This window comes from Suncus etruscus, chromosome 15, assembly GCF_024139225.1.
Source record: "Suncus etruscus isolate mSunEtr1 chromosome 15, mSunEtr1.pri.cur, whole genome shotgun sequence".
Lineage (NCBI taxonomy): Eukaryota > Metazoa > Chordata > Mammalia > Eulipotyphla > Soricidae > Suncus > Suncus etruscus.
The window spans coordinates 16,981,833-17,000,193 of record NC_064862.1 but is presented as its reverse complement, the minus strand read 5'-3'; the positions used below and the strand labels follow the sequence as shown (position 1 = coordinate 17,000,193).

At 36.8% G+C, this 18,361-nt stretch overlaps 1 protein-coding gene across 2 annotated transcripts in view; it reads right to left on the bottom strand.

The window, feature by feature from the left end:
• The window catches only part of LOC126031048 (sterile alpha motif domain-containing protein 5-like), a 1,042,808-nt gene that overhangs the window by 973,290 nt on the left and 51,157 nt on the right, over positions 1 to 18,361 (bottom strand). Inside the window, exon 2 of one of the 2 annotated variants that reach the window (XM_049789319.1) lies at positions 13,619 to 13,732. The exons of the other annotated variant lie outside the window; for it this stretch is intronic. Within the exon in view, the coding sequence (XP_049645276.1) occupies positions 13,670 to 13,732 (63 nt within the window). The 3' untranslated portion in view covers positions 13,619 to 13,669. Of the gene's footprint in view, positions 1 to 13,618; positions 13,733 to 18,361 lie in introns of those variants that run through there. 2 annotated transcript variants of the gene reach the window in all.

Below are 18,361 nucleotides of genomic sequence, written 5' to 3'. Positions count from 1 at the left end.
AGGACAAGTTTGGGCCAAGCCAGCATTCAGATGGACCCTCCTTAACTGCCAGCTAGTGAGCCTGAAAAATTGTAGTTGTTAGTTGGTTGGCTGGTGCTCATGGTAATGGTTGCTTCTTTTGGTGCTTACTTATAACTGTTTCTTCTGGACACTGGCTGACTTTCCTGAAAGACTTCTCTAGAGATTTCAGCTAAAAGAACCCTGACTTCTCTATCCTGCTTGTTCCTTTTAAACCCAGTCTGAAAAAAAAACCCTGTCTGGCCAGAGTTGTTCCAGTTCGGTAGAAGGCAAATTCTTTACAGTCATGTACATACTTAGTGGCTATCAGAATGATCAGGGTAGAACAAAAACACTTCAAACACTGTACATAGAGCTATTGGCAGTGCTGGAAGAGACAAGATAAATGCAACCATGGAGAGGTGTAAAGTAACACTTCTCCCAATGCCCTTTTGAGATTTAATCCCACCTGGATTAGCAAACCCACACACACCTGAGTTGGAACAAGCTGTTTTAAACAAATAACAAAAGGTGCTGGCTGAAGGAAGGTGAGGAGAAGAAGCAAGGGAGACAGACAGAGCTCCTGAGAGAAAGACATGAGTTAGGCAGACATGGCACAGAGACTTCATGGTGGAGAAAAGCTACGAGGGAATAAAGCGAGCTGACTCCAATGAAACTTTGTTTGTGATTTAATTCTCCACTATTACCCTGCTTCATTAGACTCACCAGCCTGAGGGGTTAGAAACATGGTGCCTGGGGCAGCCTCACCATATGCGTGAACTATATATTTTATATTTTAATCAACAGAGAGTTGCACAGCAAATAAAAGAAAGGGAGGTAGGATAGAAGGGGAGGAAATTGTGGTGGTGGATTTGGTGTGATAAGAACCACAAACTGGTCTTTATGAAGTACAAGGAGGTGCTGACTAGAAAGGGGCTTCTCAGGGATGATGCACACTCTTGGAATGATGGTGTTCAGGTCATCTTGAATAAGATGACCTCTATTTTTCCAGTCCTCTAAAACACCCTTTCCCTTGACAAAATTCTGAGCAGCAATTGTCAGCACTGGAATCCTCAGAAGTTCTGCTGTTGGTACTGAGTATACAAACAATTTTATAACAATTATATTTAAAGTGGCAGTTTATCTATGATTTGCAATTTCATGTACTAAGATCTCCCTATGATCCTAACCTAACTGTCAAGGATTTTCATCTAGAGATGGCATGTTGAGTAAAGGAGATGTGGTAACCAGGCACTAAGTGACTCATAAGTCTATTTCTTTAGAAACATAACCCTCAAGATGGGAGGATCCACCTCTAGTGTGTCTTGTTAGCTAGAACAGTACCTGGCATAAATTAGAATGTCACTGATCTATTAATTAAATAGTCTGGGATTTTGAACTTTAAGTTTTATTTTATATATTATTTTTAAAAATTAATTGCCTTATTTAAACACCATGGTTACAAGGTCCTTCATAATATAGTTGTTTATGTATCAAAGTTATTCATGATTGAGTTTCAGTCATACAATGTAGAACACCGTTCACAAGTGCACATTTCCCACTACTAATGTCCCCAATTATCTCCCCCACTTGCCCATGAGACAGGCATTCTCTCTCTCTCTCTCTCTCTCTCTCTCTTTCTCTCTCTCTCTCTCTCTCTCTCTCTACTTCTTTTCACCTCTCCTTTTAGACACTATGATTTGCAATATTGTTACTTAAGGGTATCTTGCCTATCATTTTACCTTCTTGTAGCACCCAATTCATATCCAGAGTGATCATTTTCAATTATCACCATCATAGTACTCCCTTTTCTACCCTAACTGCGCTCTTTTGCTATTTCTGGGAAGTTGCCTACCACGGACTGTTCCTCCTGGACCTTGTCTCTATTTGCACTGGATATTATTATCATACTATCTTTTTTCTTTATATCCCACAAATGTGTGTAATTATTCTTTGTCTATCCGTCTTCCTTTGACTCACTTCACTTGACATAATACTCTCCATGTTAGACTGGGAATTTTTTACAGTATACGGAGATAGATTAATTTCTTTTTTTCCAGTTTCTGGTAGAAATTATACTTTGGTTCATGTTAGGAAATAATGTAACATGGATGTTTATATCTATATAGTCAGCTGCTACATGTGCAAATTTTTTTAATTTATTTGAATATGGTGCCACACCTGTCAGTGCTTAGAGATGACTCCTGGTTCTGGACTCAAACAGATTTCTGGCAGTGTTCAGGAGATTGTATATAATTTTGGGGACAGAATCAAGTTTGATGTATACAAAGTAAATGCCTAAATCCCAATACAATTTTGAGTCTTGCATGCACTTAAAAATTATTCATTAAAATTACATATGACCTATTTTTCTGACTGAAAATGACTACTTTGGTTTATATCAATGATGTCTCTGGGGATTTTAAATGTAAATATAGACTTACTTTTTCATTCAAAAATCACTTTCCTTTCCTTACACATCTGAAATCCAGGAAATGTGCCAAGATTTTCTGAAAACTTATTTACTTATTCTTTAATATTCTTGGAAGGAGATTAAAGCACAGAAAGATAAAAGCAGATGAATAGAATTTGTAGACTAAGAGATTTCTTGGTTCCATTTGCTATTCAGTTCTAAGAGAAAGGAAAATGGAGAGGAAAGAAGAGTAGAGAAAATTGGCCAAGAATTTTAGTATTTCCCCCAAATATGCATTAATTCTATTTGTCAAATTATTATAAACTTATTTCTGTTAACATATCAATGTTAGCCTTATTTTATGTTTAGCCGAGACAATAAAACAATTTTCTAAAATATTTATGATACATAATTAGAATTATATCAAGATACAAATTATTGGGAGCTATAGCTTATTATGCATCTAACTGGATAATTATTTACACATTAAAAGTTCAGAAGATATTAGGTTGAGTTATTTAGAGTCCAGTAATATTTTTAGTGAATAAGTTTCTTTAATTTACAGAGGTATTTTGGAAAAAAATTATCAGAAATCTAAGACATTGGTTTAAAGTTTCCTGCTGGTTTTCAACTTAAAAGATTTAAAGATTATCTATCACTTAAAACAAAATAAGGAGAATCTATTTATGTAACAGAATATGATTTGAGAAGATTAAAACATTCTAGAATGTTTATTTTCTTCTTAGAATCTTCAGGGTGATATTGCAAATGACAGTTTAATACTCCACAGCAAATGGAGGAGGAAAAAAGCAATTCAACTCCAGTTCAATAAAATTAGTTTTCATTGCAAGCTCTTGCTAGATGCAACATGCATTATCCAGGATATCACTAGTCCATGTAGCAACACATCTTCCTGTGATAAATCTAAGGACAAAGAGCTAAAAGCTAAAACTGATTTCCTCAGATCTATAACTCCTAAGGCTTCATTTCTTCATCTGTACAATGGAGCAGTACCAGCAATGACCTCACAGAGCTGCTATAGGGAGTAGATGGGATTTTTCATGTGCTCTAGCCAGTGAGAGCACTTGGTACATTATCTTCCCAAGGCCACAGAGCAGGAGACATTCGGGGTTGCTTTTTTCAGGACCCTTTAAATCCACACAAAGTAAAAGTTTAAAAGATCCAAATGATATTTATAGTTAAAAATGATATTGAAAAACTCTAATATTTTAGCAGTGTTCCAATGGTTGAAGGCCAAATAGTACATTTTTAGCTGCACTGGAATTCTCATGACAATGTAGAACATTTCTGACCCTAAAGCATTTACAGGGAACACATTTCTACTTCCGAAAGTGCAAGGCAATTTTGTGCTGAAAGGACTGATGCAATAACTAGGCTTCATGATAAAAACGGAAACTTATCAAACAAAAATTATCATCTTCCCATGGAGGCAGGTGCTGAATTCTGCCAAATGATACTCAAACCGTTGTTTTAACACTCCATGTTGAACCAAAGTGATACTATCATGGGTAGGACATTTGCTTTGCACATGGTCTAGCCAGATACAATTTCTGGCACTACATATAATCCAAGGAGCTGAGCAGAGCCAGGAGGAAGCCCTAAACACAGTCTGAGCGTACCTTCTACCCACCCTCTTCAAAAATAAAAAAGCTTTTCATGAGCCAGAAATGTTTACAAAATACAGAATACAATAAACCAAGTGTCACCAAAATGTCTCTGGAGCAAATAATGTCAGAGGCTCCTGGAGAATAGAATCAGCCTAGATTCACGTGGAGAAAGAGAAGAAACTCTGAGCCCCAGGCAGCTACAGAACAGAAAGTAGGGAGAGGTAGAGAGAGTGGAGATAAAATTTTGTGGGTGGTTCTAGAATTCTGTGCAACTTACATTCAGGTCTGTCATGAATGTGATGAACACATGTTCACATTTATCATGTGTAAAACTGGAGCATAAGAATGAAAGAGAACAAAGGCCTAGTTCCCTTTGGTATCAGAGGCACAGCTATAACAGGATGCACTTGGGCAGAATGAATTCCTGTCCTTGTGGCACCACACAGAGCTATGAGCTCAGGGCTTTGCAACCAGCCTCCATCTGAATAAACTGTGATCTGAACAGAAGAGGTCAGGTTTAAGACTGGCTTGAAAAGCAGTGATTTGACACCTTCAAACTATCTCTTTTCTCTCTTAGAGGCAATTCCTGGTGGTCTTTCCTCCAGGAATATTAGTCTTGTTAAAGCAATTTATTTCATACCTTTCTCATCATGGTTTCTGACCCATTAAGTGCCTCCTCTTTCTTACAAAAAAAAAATATCCTCTTGTCCATTTGACTTTTCCAACCTTTTTATTGATGGCCCAGGTTGTTGGTTCCACATAAAATGTAGCCCCATCAAGCTAACAACAATAGTAAAGAAGTGTTTGAAGTTATACTGTGGGGAATTCATTCCCAGCTATCACTGGCTGTGTGGTCTAGGATAAATCTCCAAAACCCCAATTATACCTCAGTTTCTTCATTTGTGGAATGGAAATGATGATTTTTATTTCTCTTAGGGAGTTGTTGTGAAGACTAAAAAGAGATAATGGACATCAAGAACTTGGAACTATCTTGAGTACATACATTTTAATTACCTTTTTAGGTGTTGGCAAATATTCCTTTAATGCTTCTGTTCTCCAAACACACAAAGAAAAATTCTAACCATGGGCTAGAGGGATAGCACAGCAGTAGGGCATTTGCCTTGCATACGGCCAACCTGGCACAGACCTGGGTTCGATCCCCAGCATCCCACATGGTCCACCGAGCCTGACTGGAGTGATTTCTGAGTGCAGATCCAGGAGCAACCCCTGAGTGCCATTGGATGTGGCCCCCCCCCAAAAAAAAATTCTAACCAAACTAGTAAAGGATTTAGCTCCTGAGTCACAAACATATTTTTTCTGCCCCATCTCTCTGGCTCTTTACTTGCTGTGATGGATCTACTAAGATGTGGGTAGTGAAAGCTCACATTCCTTCCACCAGACACCCTAAGGAGAGCTTGAGCATTCTTTTGCCTAATTTCCACTTGACCTTTCTGAAGGACTGTTATAACCACACTATCAGATGACAGAATATAGAAAAGATTTTCTTACCTGCCTAATAGCTATCAGTTAGATGTGGAAAGTTCAGGATTTACGAACACTTTATTATTATTGCTATAGTTTGGATAGTGTTGGAGGTTTGAACTCAGGTTCCTATCATTGAGCAACATCCCAAGTCTCATGACTTCAAAACCTCAATGTACTTTCCCACCTTTGACATGTCCATGAATATCAGACACATGAAAGGCCAAGAGTGCAATGACTGCCTAGGTGCAAGTTCCCATTTAAGCAACAGCAATTATAAATTTCAGAAGCTTCACTCTAAGGTTTAATATTGAAGTCCAGGTCTGCACAAACTTTGAATTGACTCTTCCTGAAAATTCCATTCCTCATTGACAAAAAGTAGAAATAATCTAGGGAAGCATGAAATATTTGTAGGGTCAAAATCTTGGTCACATATTTGTATTTAACTTTTTAATACATATGAAGGGATGGAATGAATCCATATTGCAATCAAAGAAACTCATTTTGAGAATAAAATCTTTGCATTATGTCATACACAATAAACAATAGCATGTTTATTATGTTAATCATAGTTCGATTCATTTTAATTACTAAAGCAGATTAATATTTTTCACTTTGAGCACAGGAACAAATAATCTCCCTCACAATTCAGATTAGAAAAATATGTGCCTACATAAAATACAGGATTTAATACATGTCTACATAAGAAAATGTGGATTGTGTAGGGGCTGCTTTGCTTTAGAAATAATTTGCATGTATAGTTTTATTTTTATAAAATGGAAGTCAGAGAACCTGAAAAACCAAGGCTACATATCCCAAACTAATATCTTAGAATAAACAAAATCTCAGTTTCTGGGATAGTGGGGTTAAAGCATATTTTCCTCCATGGGCCCTGAAAACAGGAAATGTCCTAGTAGAGCCAACTTGTAAAACTTCAGCATTTTGTTTCCTTAAGCAGGTAAGAAAGGTCATGTAGTCCTTTCTTCATTTGTTACATAGATAAACATCTATTTACCATGTGCTTAAAAATCTAGGGATCTAGGGAAACCAAGTGTAGGCCAGAAGTGATATCTCAGACCTAATATGTTCACAGCGTTGTGAAGGTCACATGAAAAGGCAGCCATAGCACTCTGTGATTAAAGCTTCTGAGCTTATATACAAGTCGTCTTCCTCCAACTCATGCCTTTCCCAGATGTTTGCAGTGCCTGCTGTTCACATTTCACAGGGAGAGAGTTCTGTGAAATGATTTGGAAAACCAAGTCAGGAGTGCAGCTTCGCTTAATCGGTCACAATTTAATAAAACTTAAAAATAAAAAGTTTCTTCTTCACTCCGACTGGCTATTTTTGTACATGCTGTTAGACTGATGGATGGATTTTCTACAAAAAGCTGAAGTTTAAGGAAGCTCTGTAGATGTAAAAGATTGAACCCTGGATCTATCCCTTTTACAATGGGGCTCATTAGACAACCCAGAAAGACTTGTGATTTCACACATCCTGTTACTGTGATGTGGTTCTATTTTAAAGGAGATTGGCCAAAAAAATGTCCATAATTATAGGAATGCATCCTGTCTTCAGGGTCATTTGGGGGATGAGGAGGCAAGGAATAAGTTTCTCCTTTTAAATTGTTCAAGATTCCTCTTTTAAATAAAAAAAAAATCCTTGGAGAATTAGCACATGGCCTAGAATAAGATATTAAGTATTCCTTTTCCAGCTTCTGATTACTTATATTAATGGTGGTCTTATGTGATTTTATTAATAATAACAAGTCTGCTATTATTTATAAAATACTCACTTGAAATATTCATAACATGCATGTATATACCCCACTTAAAAATCCTTTTAGGAGCCAATAAAACAATACAGGGGTTAACATTCTTGCCTCACACATAGCCAACGCATGTTTGTTCCCCAGCACTTCACAGAGTTCCCTGAGTACCACCAGCAGGCATGAGGACAGAGCCAGGAATGAATCTTAAGTACAGCCATCTGTGGCCCTCAACCAACAAAATACCTTTTTTCAGTGATTTTCACAATGACGCTGAATTTTTTATTCGATGAATCAAGCAAGACTTGGTGTACAATGGATGGATTTTCAAATTTAGTCCCTGCAGGAATCATCACCCCAGGCCTGTTCAGAATTTTAATTTAAGACCACTGTTCTTGTTTTGCATTGTTTTGTTTGGGTAAGAGAAAGCATACTTATTATCTCTGTTCTCAGAGATAATTTCTAGCTAGAGCTCAAGGGACCATATGTGCTGCTGAGGATCAAACACAAGCAGGCCACTTGCAAGGCAAGCACCATCTCTCCAGCCCAAGGCCAATGTTCTAAGGCAAAACACAGGCAGTGGAGAAGACATGTCTATTTCCAAAATGCCATAGATTCTCTAAGGAGATTCTTCAGGATTTGTAATTGAACCAATAGGTGAGATTGAAGGTTAAAGGACTGGATATTGAAGGTTGTAAAGGAACCATTAGTATCTGTCACCACCAGCATCCCACAGACTGTTTTAACTATAATTTCAGAATCTGATGAGGCTCGACTAAGGCCCCTTCTCATGTCTAGTTACCTTTAATATTATTATTATTATTATTAACATTGTTCTTGCTTTAAACTTGCTCTGTAATTAAAAAGTCATTTATTTTCCCAATTTTATGGGATGATATCTGCGTACCACTCCAAACTCTATACCAAAACTTTTTGTTGAATGCTTTTGGTGCATCATTTTGTGCTAATTATTGGACTGAGCAATTACTATCGGTTCAAGGTTCTAACAGCAGAAAGTAGTAAAGTTTGGGGTTGAATCCAGAGGACTTGAACCCAAATAATATACGACAATACTGATTAGGAGCTTGGTTCCAAGTTTTCTTTTTTTATATAGAAATCATACCCAGTGGCAGAATATTGGAGGTGTGATGCTTGGTTCAGCTGTATAGTTCTGATGCTCTGGTCTGTGGGTGCCAGAGAAGCACTGAAGATATAACTTGGGGGAGAAGGCTAGGAATCAAACTCAGAGCTTCAAACACACTAGGCATTAACTCCATCACTTGAGTCATATCCTCAGCCTCACACAATAATTTTGAGCAGATAAAGACTTGGGAGCTATGGGATCCAAAACAGAATCAAACAGATAAACTCCAGGTACCCCAAAACCCATCACACTGAGTCATAATTACTGGCACAGAATCTTATGCCATCACTCAGGAATACATTATTTTAAGGCAAAATGGAGAGGTGGGGGAGAAAGAAAGGTACAACCTATTTCCCATATAATTATACAAAAACCTCCGTTTCAATGTGGTCATGAACAACTGATTTGAATCTCAATGCAGTGTGAAACACTTAGCTTTGACCTTTGTAGTTAGGCTTCTGATTTCCCATAATGCACCAGCACCACAAACATTTATATGGTGCAATATGGTGTTCTAAACAACATATATTTCATCCCATTCCTTGAAATATGAACATCACTATGAAAACAATAACGTTTATTAAAAAGCAGTCACACACTTATAAACACAGCCCTGCCCAGGCAAACATTCCATGGTTTAGAAGTTCTCATACCTGAGTAGGAAAGCCCTTCCCAAATAAGGATTGAATGGTGGGGAAAGGAGGCAGCCTGTAATTTGTACTTACACACAAACTGCAGCTTCCATTGAGAATTAATCTATGATGTATGTCTAAAATTGATATACACTTGCTCATGCTGATTTTTCAGGCCCAAGTACTCATGTATGGGCAAAATGTTTTATTGAACTATAGCTTTAGGAACCTATAGAGTCTCCCCCAGAATATTGTCAATCATTAGAACAAAGCATAAACTTCAATGAACAAGACAATTTCTAGCTTTTGCCCCAATCAATAGAACATTTTGGCCTGGAGAAAGTCAATAAAGCATTTATTTTTGATATAACATGAGAATAGTCATCTGACAACATGAATAATACAGAATACATGCAAAAGAAGACATTTCTTGATTTAAATAATACTGAAAAATTGACTTTCTTTTGTTTCAGTGAAGAAATCTTGAAGAACAACAACAACAAAATAACCCCATCTCACTCTTAACATAGAATTAAATCTTGAACTTACTTCTAAAAGTTATTTTCAAAAGAAATAATAAGGAAAACAACTTAATTATTCAGAAATCAAAGAAGTAAAATAAAATTAACTATTTTTGTTGACCTACCACCTATCTTATTATTATTTATTTTTGCATCTTATGGAATGTCTAGAAACAGTAATGGTCCTGTAGTAGAAAATTATTTGATCTCCTCTTAGTAAAGAGTAATCCTTTAAGGCTGAAAGATTTTCCATAAAAAATCTGATTATGTAAAAACATCTGATCAAGGACTATTTAATTGGTGGCCATAGAAACTGCTAGTAAGAATGAAATTAGAAAGTTCTGAAAGAAGCTGATTTTCTTTCTTCTGTTGTTTAATTTAATAAGGCATCTATCTATGATGACCTTATTCTAAGCTCAAATTATCTACTAATGCTGTCTTAAAATTCCCAATTCAGTGGCAGTCTTGAAGAGTGAATAAACCAGGTGAAGACTGGGTGGGAGCTCTCCTACAGTGCCATGGACAGAACTCTTTCTCACTGATTGGTTCAGCACTCTTCTGCTTAACCAAACAGATTTTCATATCTAATTAGGTATTTCATGTAAAAAAAAAGTGTATTTAAACCACCTTATATTCCATTTTCCTTAATTTTGCTTTTTGTTATTGTCCAGTATCCCTGCAAGATATCTGTTTTCCACACTTAGATTTGTCCCAGCGAACCATCCAGACATGCTGATCTCAGATTTCTGGCAGGTGTTTCCCAGTCATTGCACATCTGGTTTCTCTGGTTTGAGAAAAGAGTTTGCTGATTCACCTTCAAAAGCAGCAGATCTTGGCTGAATTCATCTCAGAAGCTGCTATGGGGGAATGCCCTTTTGTACTCCACATTCATAAATTACAGTCATAATGTTAAGGGGGGAAAGCACATCATATGCTAAACACTCATTTGTACATAAAATTTATAAATGAACAGGCATTATTAAGAAAGGATATTAAATCGATAACTTCATATGTGACTACAGAATGACTTTTCTAGACTTGAACTGGATCTGTTTTAGAAACCTGCACGTTGCTTTACAAATCACATTCTTTTCACCCAGCTTCTAGACATTGAGGACTTGAAAAAAGTGGAGGAGAAATGATTAACATTGCCTACTCTGTGCAAGCACATGTTGGTGTAGGAAGAGACTCTTAAGAGTCTGTCCCAACTCGTGAACAAGGGGGAAATGTTTTGAAGAGTTTAATAATTATTCAAGATATTTCTCAAGTACACTTTAGCTTATGTTCCTAATAGATTCAACACAGAAAAAGGCTATTGGTATCTGTTTCTAGAAAATGAACAAAGATCTGAGGAACTCTAAGGTAAAACTCAGTGCTTCTGGTTTTTATTATAAATTCACAAGATTATGAAAGTATCTCTGGAATGAGAACTTGCTCGAGTAGAACTATTCTTTATTACTGTAAACCGCTTTGGAGTCCTTACAGTAAGCCTTTAATATGCCAAGAATGTAAGCAATATGTTTCTTTTCTCAAGCCCCCCAAATTTGTTTTAAGACAAACTAGAGAAAAATTTGCTACAATCTTCCAAATTCTTCAATATTATGAAGAAAAAGTCTATAATTAACACCTTAGTATGTTCTAAGATGGACAACTCAAATTAATATTCTGTTGTTTTTAACTTATAATGACTTCAAGTACACAACGTAATAACTCAATATTTGTATGCACCAGGCAAGAATTTCCGCTATATGTATAGTTAGCCATCTAGTTACCCATCCTGTACAAAAAGTGTATTTATTTTTCTTGTGATGAGAAATTTGTTGCTGTTTTTAGCAACTTTAAATCCTGCCATTCAAATAATATTTAGTTGTATAGATAGTACTCTGTTTTTTATGATATTTTTGTCCCTCACTCTTTTCTATTACCTGAACATTTAAAGAGACCCCGAATACCAATATGAGGAAAAAGCACTGGGAAAAAATTACTTTTTTATATAGTAATCTCCAGATACAATTGATAGCAATATTATTTTCTATCTCTTCTGTCCCTTTTTTCATCTAAATTTAATTCATATGAATTAGTGGGCTTCCTTCAGTACTTCAGTGCGTACTTGAAAGTTGTTTTTTTTTTTTAATTTTAGGTTAGAAATCATTAAAATCCATCAGTTGTCCTGTCATTCTAAAGTGTGACTCAATTTGGGTAGAAGGTTGATATTTTCAAATTCCAATAGCTGACACAAATATTACATCTGGCACAAATAAAGATATTAATAATGACATATAGAAAATAAAACTAGAAAATGATCATAAGGGCCCCTTTATCATTACAGGACACAACAGCATATGTTCACAGTGAACACTATAGATTTTTGAGACAGCAGGTCTTTTCTTGCAAAAGTTCAACAATAAATACAAATGGACATCTGAGAAACAAATCTGGCACAGATGCTGCACCTGGAAATGAGGTCTCAAACAGGAAGGCAGTTATTATCACAACCAATTATATCTGTAATCTACACAGTCCCCTCTACTTCCTAAATAAATCTAGCTTGGAAATTTTAAAGACTAGTTCTTGGAAAAAGAAATGATTAAAGTTTGCAGTATAATTTTTTTTTTTGGCTTTTGGTAATGCTCAGGGGTTACTCCTGGCTATGTCCTCAGAAATCACTCCTGGTGTAGGGTACCATATGGGGCACCAGGGGATAGCAAATCGAGGTTTGTCCTGTGTCAGCAGAGTGCAAGGCAAATGCCCTACTGCTGTGCCGTTGCTCTGGCCCCGTGCAGTATGATTCTTATGAACTTTAAAAGCTGACTTCTACATGCTTGCAGTGCTTAATTTAACCTCCATTTGTATTTAAGAATAAGACTGTTTTTAATCTAGTGTTTAAGTGAATCTAAAGAAAATGCTAACCATGAAAATCTTGGATTTGTGGAGCCATACTGTTATAAACTGTCTTTGGAGATCTTTTCTGCCTACATAATTCTAGGGAGGAATATGTATCCAAAAAATGAATGCAAATTTATTTTCCTTTCAGCCTTTACTCTTTACCATGCTGATGTAAACACTCACTGTGCATACTTCGAATAATACATGGAAGATACTATAATATCTCAGCTGCCTCCCTCAGATAAACTTAATACCTATGACCTCACTCTAACCATTTTAGTGTCATCAACCCAGTTGACCTTTCCAGGCAGAAAATAATCCTACCAATATCCAAAGGCCAGACACAAGAATGAAAAAAAAAATTTACAGATTCATCTAATCACCCTGCAATCTCAGTGCACCCTGATTTCTGCCTGGAGGTCATGAGGGGCTTTTACAGCTGCAAATCTACCAGTCTTCAAGGGATAAAGAAAACCACTCTGACATGATACAGCAGACTTTAACTCTGTGGATACAAAGCAAGATATTCTTACTAGTCCTCACTCTAAACTCTGGTCAGAGGAAATTTCAAAAGAGAAGCTACAAAAAACTTTCTCCTTTGGTGATATTCCTTGATTCAACCTTATATGATACTTATATCTGAAATAACTATAGAAAATGCCTTAAAAATTCCCACACCAAACTAATCTCTATAAATTACATAATATATCTCAGTCTTGTCCTGTCTAACATGAAAAAAAAAAAAGTATGTTAAAATAAAGAACTAAAGATACTATTCTCAAAGTAAAGGCAAACTTAAAAGAGAATTAATTATTGGCTAAAGCCAGAAATATTTTGTTTGCTTGTTTGTTTCTTATCTTGCCTGACACTTGAAAGTAGTATAACCCATCTGTCCCATTAAGTTTTATAAGAAATTTTCAGAATGAAAGGGAGAATCATCAAATGCACATGACTATCTCACAATGGGTCGTCTTTGAAATATGAACTCAGCCCCATCTCCTCTGTCTCACTTCTAGCTAGTCTGAGTTAGTTACCAAGTTTACTAAGTTGATTATTCCAGATTTTTCCAAGCAAAAAGTTAAGCTGATGAGTATTTCCAGTGTCATCATCCACTTCCCCTTTTGAAAGAAGGTGCTAAAAATGCCCTTTTCCAGTCTTCAATTCATCTCATCAGTCCTCCACGAGTTCTCAAAAATGATATCTAGTGGTTCTGTGATGACTTCGGCCAATTCATTAAGTACTCTAGGATGCCAGCCAATGGGACCTGTGGATTTGAACATATCTGGGTTATTTAAATTCTCCTTCACCCATTTTCCCCTAATTCCTCACAGATTCCTCTTCCGACTTTTAAGTCACACTCATCTTAGTCTAACCACATAAACTTTTGAAAAACAGCTTGAGTTTTTGCTCTTTATCTATTTATTTTCTCTTTACCATTAGCAAACGGAAAATGTATTCTTCTGAAACCGATACCTTGTTTCAAAAAATTTATTTATTTTTACAATGCAAAAAAGGTTATAAAAACAAAAAATAATTTAATTTTGTTATTGTTTGCTTGCCTAGATCTCACCACTCACTACTGTCTTTTAACAACCTTTATAATTCAGTAAAGTAACTGTCAAAAATCACAGATGGCCATCTATCTTAAAGGATGAAGAGAGAGTACTTAATCTTTAGCACTGCATAGGGTCACCAAGCCCACCAGGAAAGATTACTGAGCACAGAGCTTAGAGTAAGGCCTCTCAACCAGGTGTGGGCCTACCCCTTAAAAATTATATAAATAAAAATAAATAGAAAGGCAACTGAGCAAATTCTATTCAACTTACATTTGCAAGTCAGAAATGCACCTTCCAAAATAAAAAAGCTCCACAATCATCTTTAATCACAATCATTTGTATGCATAAACAGTCACTTGTTCACTTAGGCATTTAAAAAGCCCAGTGCCTGAGCTGCAAAGAGATTAATAGGGACTTTGCACAAAGCAGTAAACAAGCAGAATTCCTTTGTTGTTGTATGGTCACCTGCCTCAACAACTGGGATTCACAGGGCACTAATTATCTCCATTCTCTGATAGGTGTTGACCGATTTAACTCTTTCATTGTAACCAGGATTCCCCTGAAAGACAGACAAGAGTTTGCTGCCCATCTGTCACTGCTTCACTTTGTGCCAAGATTCTCCTGACAGACTACAAATGGACAAAGGACAGGCAGAGAAGAAGAATGAAAAGGAAGTGCGAAGAATCCTGAGTTTTCCTCCTGACCTCAGAGATGACAGGCAAACTGTGCTGCTGGGATCCAAATTTTTGCTTACTGCTGCTGCTTGCATTGGCATGAGTTGACTCACTTGGGTTTCTTTTGTTCTGTTTTTCTAAGCTATAGTTTCCCAATCTTACCTCTCTTGGGAAAAAATTTTCATATTTCAGGTATCATTCAAAGGCTCTTTGAAAATATAAACCTCTATATATTCCTCTAGGGTACAAAAATTTGTTTTAGCACAAGCCATTTTCACCCTTGCTTAAATTGCCACCTGCTGATGGCAATATGTTAACTAATATGTCACTATTAATTAGTTTGGGTAATATCATCCATTGTGGCATCTAATGGGCAGAAGGACAATCCATTCTCAAGAACTTATGTTTGCCATAGAACCAAGCTTTTTAGGCCCTCTTTTCCCAAGACTACTAAATAATAACTTCTTATTATTTGATATACCCAAATAGTCACTCAAATAAGTCCATCACCCATCCAATATCTCAAAATTAATTTCTTGCTATGAACTGTGAAAAAAGTCATGTTTGTGGAGATATAGAAATAGTAAAGAGGGATAAGGCTCTAGTTTTGTATATAGCTAACCTGATTTGATCCCTGTCACCTCATTTGTTCCCCTGAACCCCACCAGGAATAGGGACTGGGCCCAAAGTCAGAAGTGAGCCATGAAGCCTCAAGGTATGACCAAAATTCCCCCTCATTATTCCCTCCCTGTTCTCCCCTGCTCCTGTGCAAATAAAAGTCATGTTAATTTATCTTGATAAACCAAGTTTTCTGGAGGCAAGTGAGAATTAAATGTGTGTAGGGTCACTATAATATGAAGAAAGCAGAGCCACTCAAGTAAGTGAATAAATCCAAAGGTAGTAGACCAAAAATTGCATTTACTAGATAGTCCAAGTTAACACTGTATTTTTATCAGAGAACCCGGAAAAGATGCAGGTTACAGTATCTGGGGGGGGGGGTGTCCATTAAGACTTCAGGAAGTCTCCAACTAGTGAAAAGATACAACTACAGAGATGGGGACAGCTCTGTGCAATGAGAGATATTTGGATGTGGGTATCAGGCTAGACAGAGCTCTGGCTGAGTTAGAAAGAGGACCCAACTACCTCTGAAGGACATTTCATTCCAGGAACATAGGAAAGAAAAAAAGACCTCTGTACAGGTTGTTCCTTAACAAGTATGGACAATGTCAGCGTCAACTCCTGCAAAGATGTGGACCCCAGAGTCATTCAGCAACCCAGCACCAAATGAACAGTCTCAGAGACCTCTTGGGTCTTTGGTTTAACAAAAACAAATCACATTCATTAAACAAGCCCAGCCTTGCAATTTGCTGTTTATCATTCTTTGAAGGAGATCGTGGGAGGCAGACAAACAGGATTTCCGTAACTGGGTCATGGAGAGTTTCAAGATGTGAGAGTAATGACAGAGACAGTAATTAACTGAACACATGTTATTTCATGATCGAGGAAACATCAGGAACATCAGGAATTTTCCTGTTAGAGGCATTTCTCTTTGAGATGCTCTGGGGCATCTCAGCTCACTCTTGCAGCAAAAAAGAGAAAAAGAAAAAGAACCTGATTTTCAAACATTATAACCAGTTATAAAGACAAAACTGCTGAAAATAAACTTTAAGGGAAGAAAAAGCCTGGTCAGTCCAGCCTTACTTTAAAAACCTAGTCCCCCTGCCACTTTTCATATTTCATTTTCTCTTCTAAATGACTGAGCATAGCCCTGCAAAGGACAAAGATCTTTTTTCACTCCACCACATAAAAAAAAGTACACAGATTATGTGCAAAGCTTTCTTTGAGAAGAACCCCGGGTTGACTTAAAAATCATAAATGGAGATGCCTTAAAGTCTGGTGTTTTCTCAAAATTCATGAAAGCCAATCCCAGAACAATAAATGTCAAATTATATTTTGGATACATTAATGCTCCCAAGATGCTACTGCTCTAAAAGACAACATTCGTATTTTTGGATATGGAGGCCTACTTTCTAACAATAATGCAAAACACAAAGTCTATAATGGAAAAAAGGAAGAGAGGGGAGGGAAGTGGAGAGAAAATGAAAGAGAGAGATAAAAGAGAGAGAGAGAGAAATGTGTTCCAGGGGCAGGCTGGAAGAGGGAGAGTGGGAAGGAAACTGGGGGCACTGGGTTGCAGGAAATGTACAATAGTTATACATGGTATGGATGAAACTCCATCACAAGCAACTTTATAACTGAAGAAAAAGAAATCAACTATATTATGAACAATCTTGTAACCATGGTGTTTAAATAAAGTAATCCAAAATGTATAAAAAATGGATTAAAATAAGACAATGTTCGTAAAAAGGGAATCTCGGTGGTTGCTTGCAGTATGCCAAATAATTATGTCTCTGTTCCCAGGAAAATATTTTCTAGAAGTTGAAAGTACTCTACTTCTCCCATCTACCTTTTAGACCATCTCCAACATGAAATTCATATACTTTAGGGCTTACACCCACCTAATTCGCACACAAAACTATGGTTTTTGTGCATTTTATTTGACCCAGACTACTATAGGGCATGGAAAGCCTCTTACTGCATAGATATATGGCACTTCTCAAGATCCATGAGAATTCCAATCTGAGAAACAGAGAGAAACTATTATACTGTGGATAGAGAAAAAAAGACTTTTCCCCTTCGGTTGATTACTCTGATTTTTAACCGACCTCAAGTCTGTTACTCTTTTTAGCTTGTGATTTTCCTCCCTAATTAGCAGCAATCAGAGGTGCGTACACCTTTAGAGGTTTTTTTGTTGTTGTTTTTAATTGTGATAGTCTTCTGAAGGATGTAGCATCATTCATTTTAAAGCACCAATGGACATAACTTCTCCACATTCAGTGGATGGGACAAATGTAATAAAACTGGTGACTATTATGAGAGGACAAAATTTCTCTTGTAACTGAAGGGATCACAGAGAGGGAGACTGTTTCATAGGAAAAATGAATTAAGAATGATGAAAACAAATGCCACCCTATCTCCTCCTGAGCCACATAACAGACACAAGGCTGAACCTTGTGATTGTTGGTGGTAAGACACAGTGTGTTTGACTCCACAACTTACTTTGGTCAAGCTAACGAAAGTCAGCCACATGGCTTTAGCTGCCAGGAGGATACTGGGAGAAGCCAGGAATTGACTTTAACAACCTCTTTGACTTAAAACTTCTCCCAGGACAGAAACCACATTTTACACTTCTCTAGAGCTGCCATTGGAACTCTATCAATAAAAGCATATGTTCCTCACATCCTAACTTTTACATGTAATCCCCACCAAACTTATTTGCCTGGTGGTATATCTCAGTCTACCACGAAAATGGGTGTAGGATTTTCCTTTGCCAACAAAACAGTGAAGGAAAAAAAAAGTTGGCTCTCAGCTCATCCAAACCTATCACAGATGACTACTCATCTCAAAAGGGTTTTGAGGGGCTGCTCTCAGCTTCTGAGAACAACACTGAATATCTCCCAGGTTCCAACAGATGTGAGAGAGATTGGTTATATGATATGAATAGCAGGAGAAATGTTGATTTTCTGCTAGAAAAGTCAGACCCAGACTTCCTTCCTATCAAAAATTAGCCATGTTTTATCTCTACCAGGAAGAAATAATCAC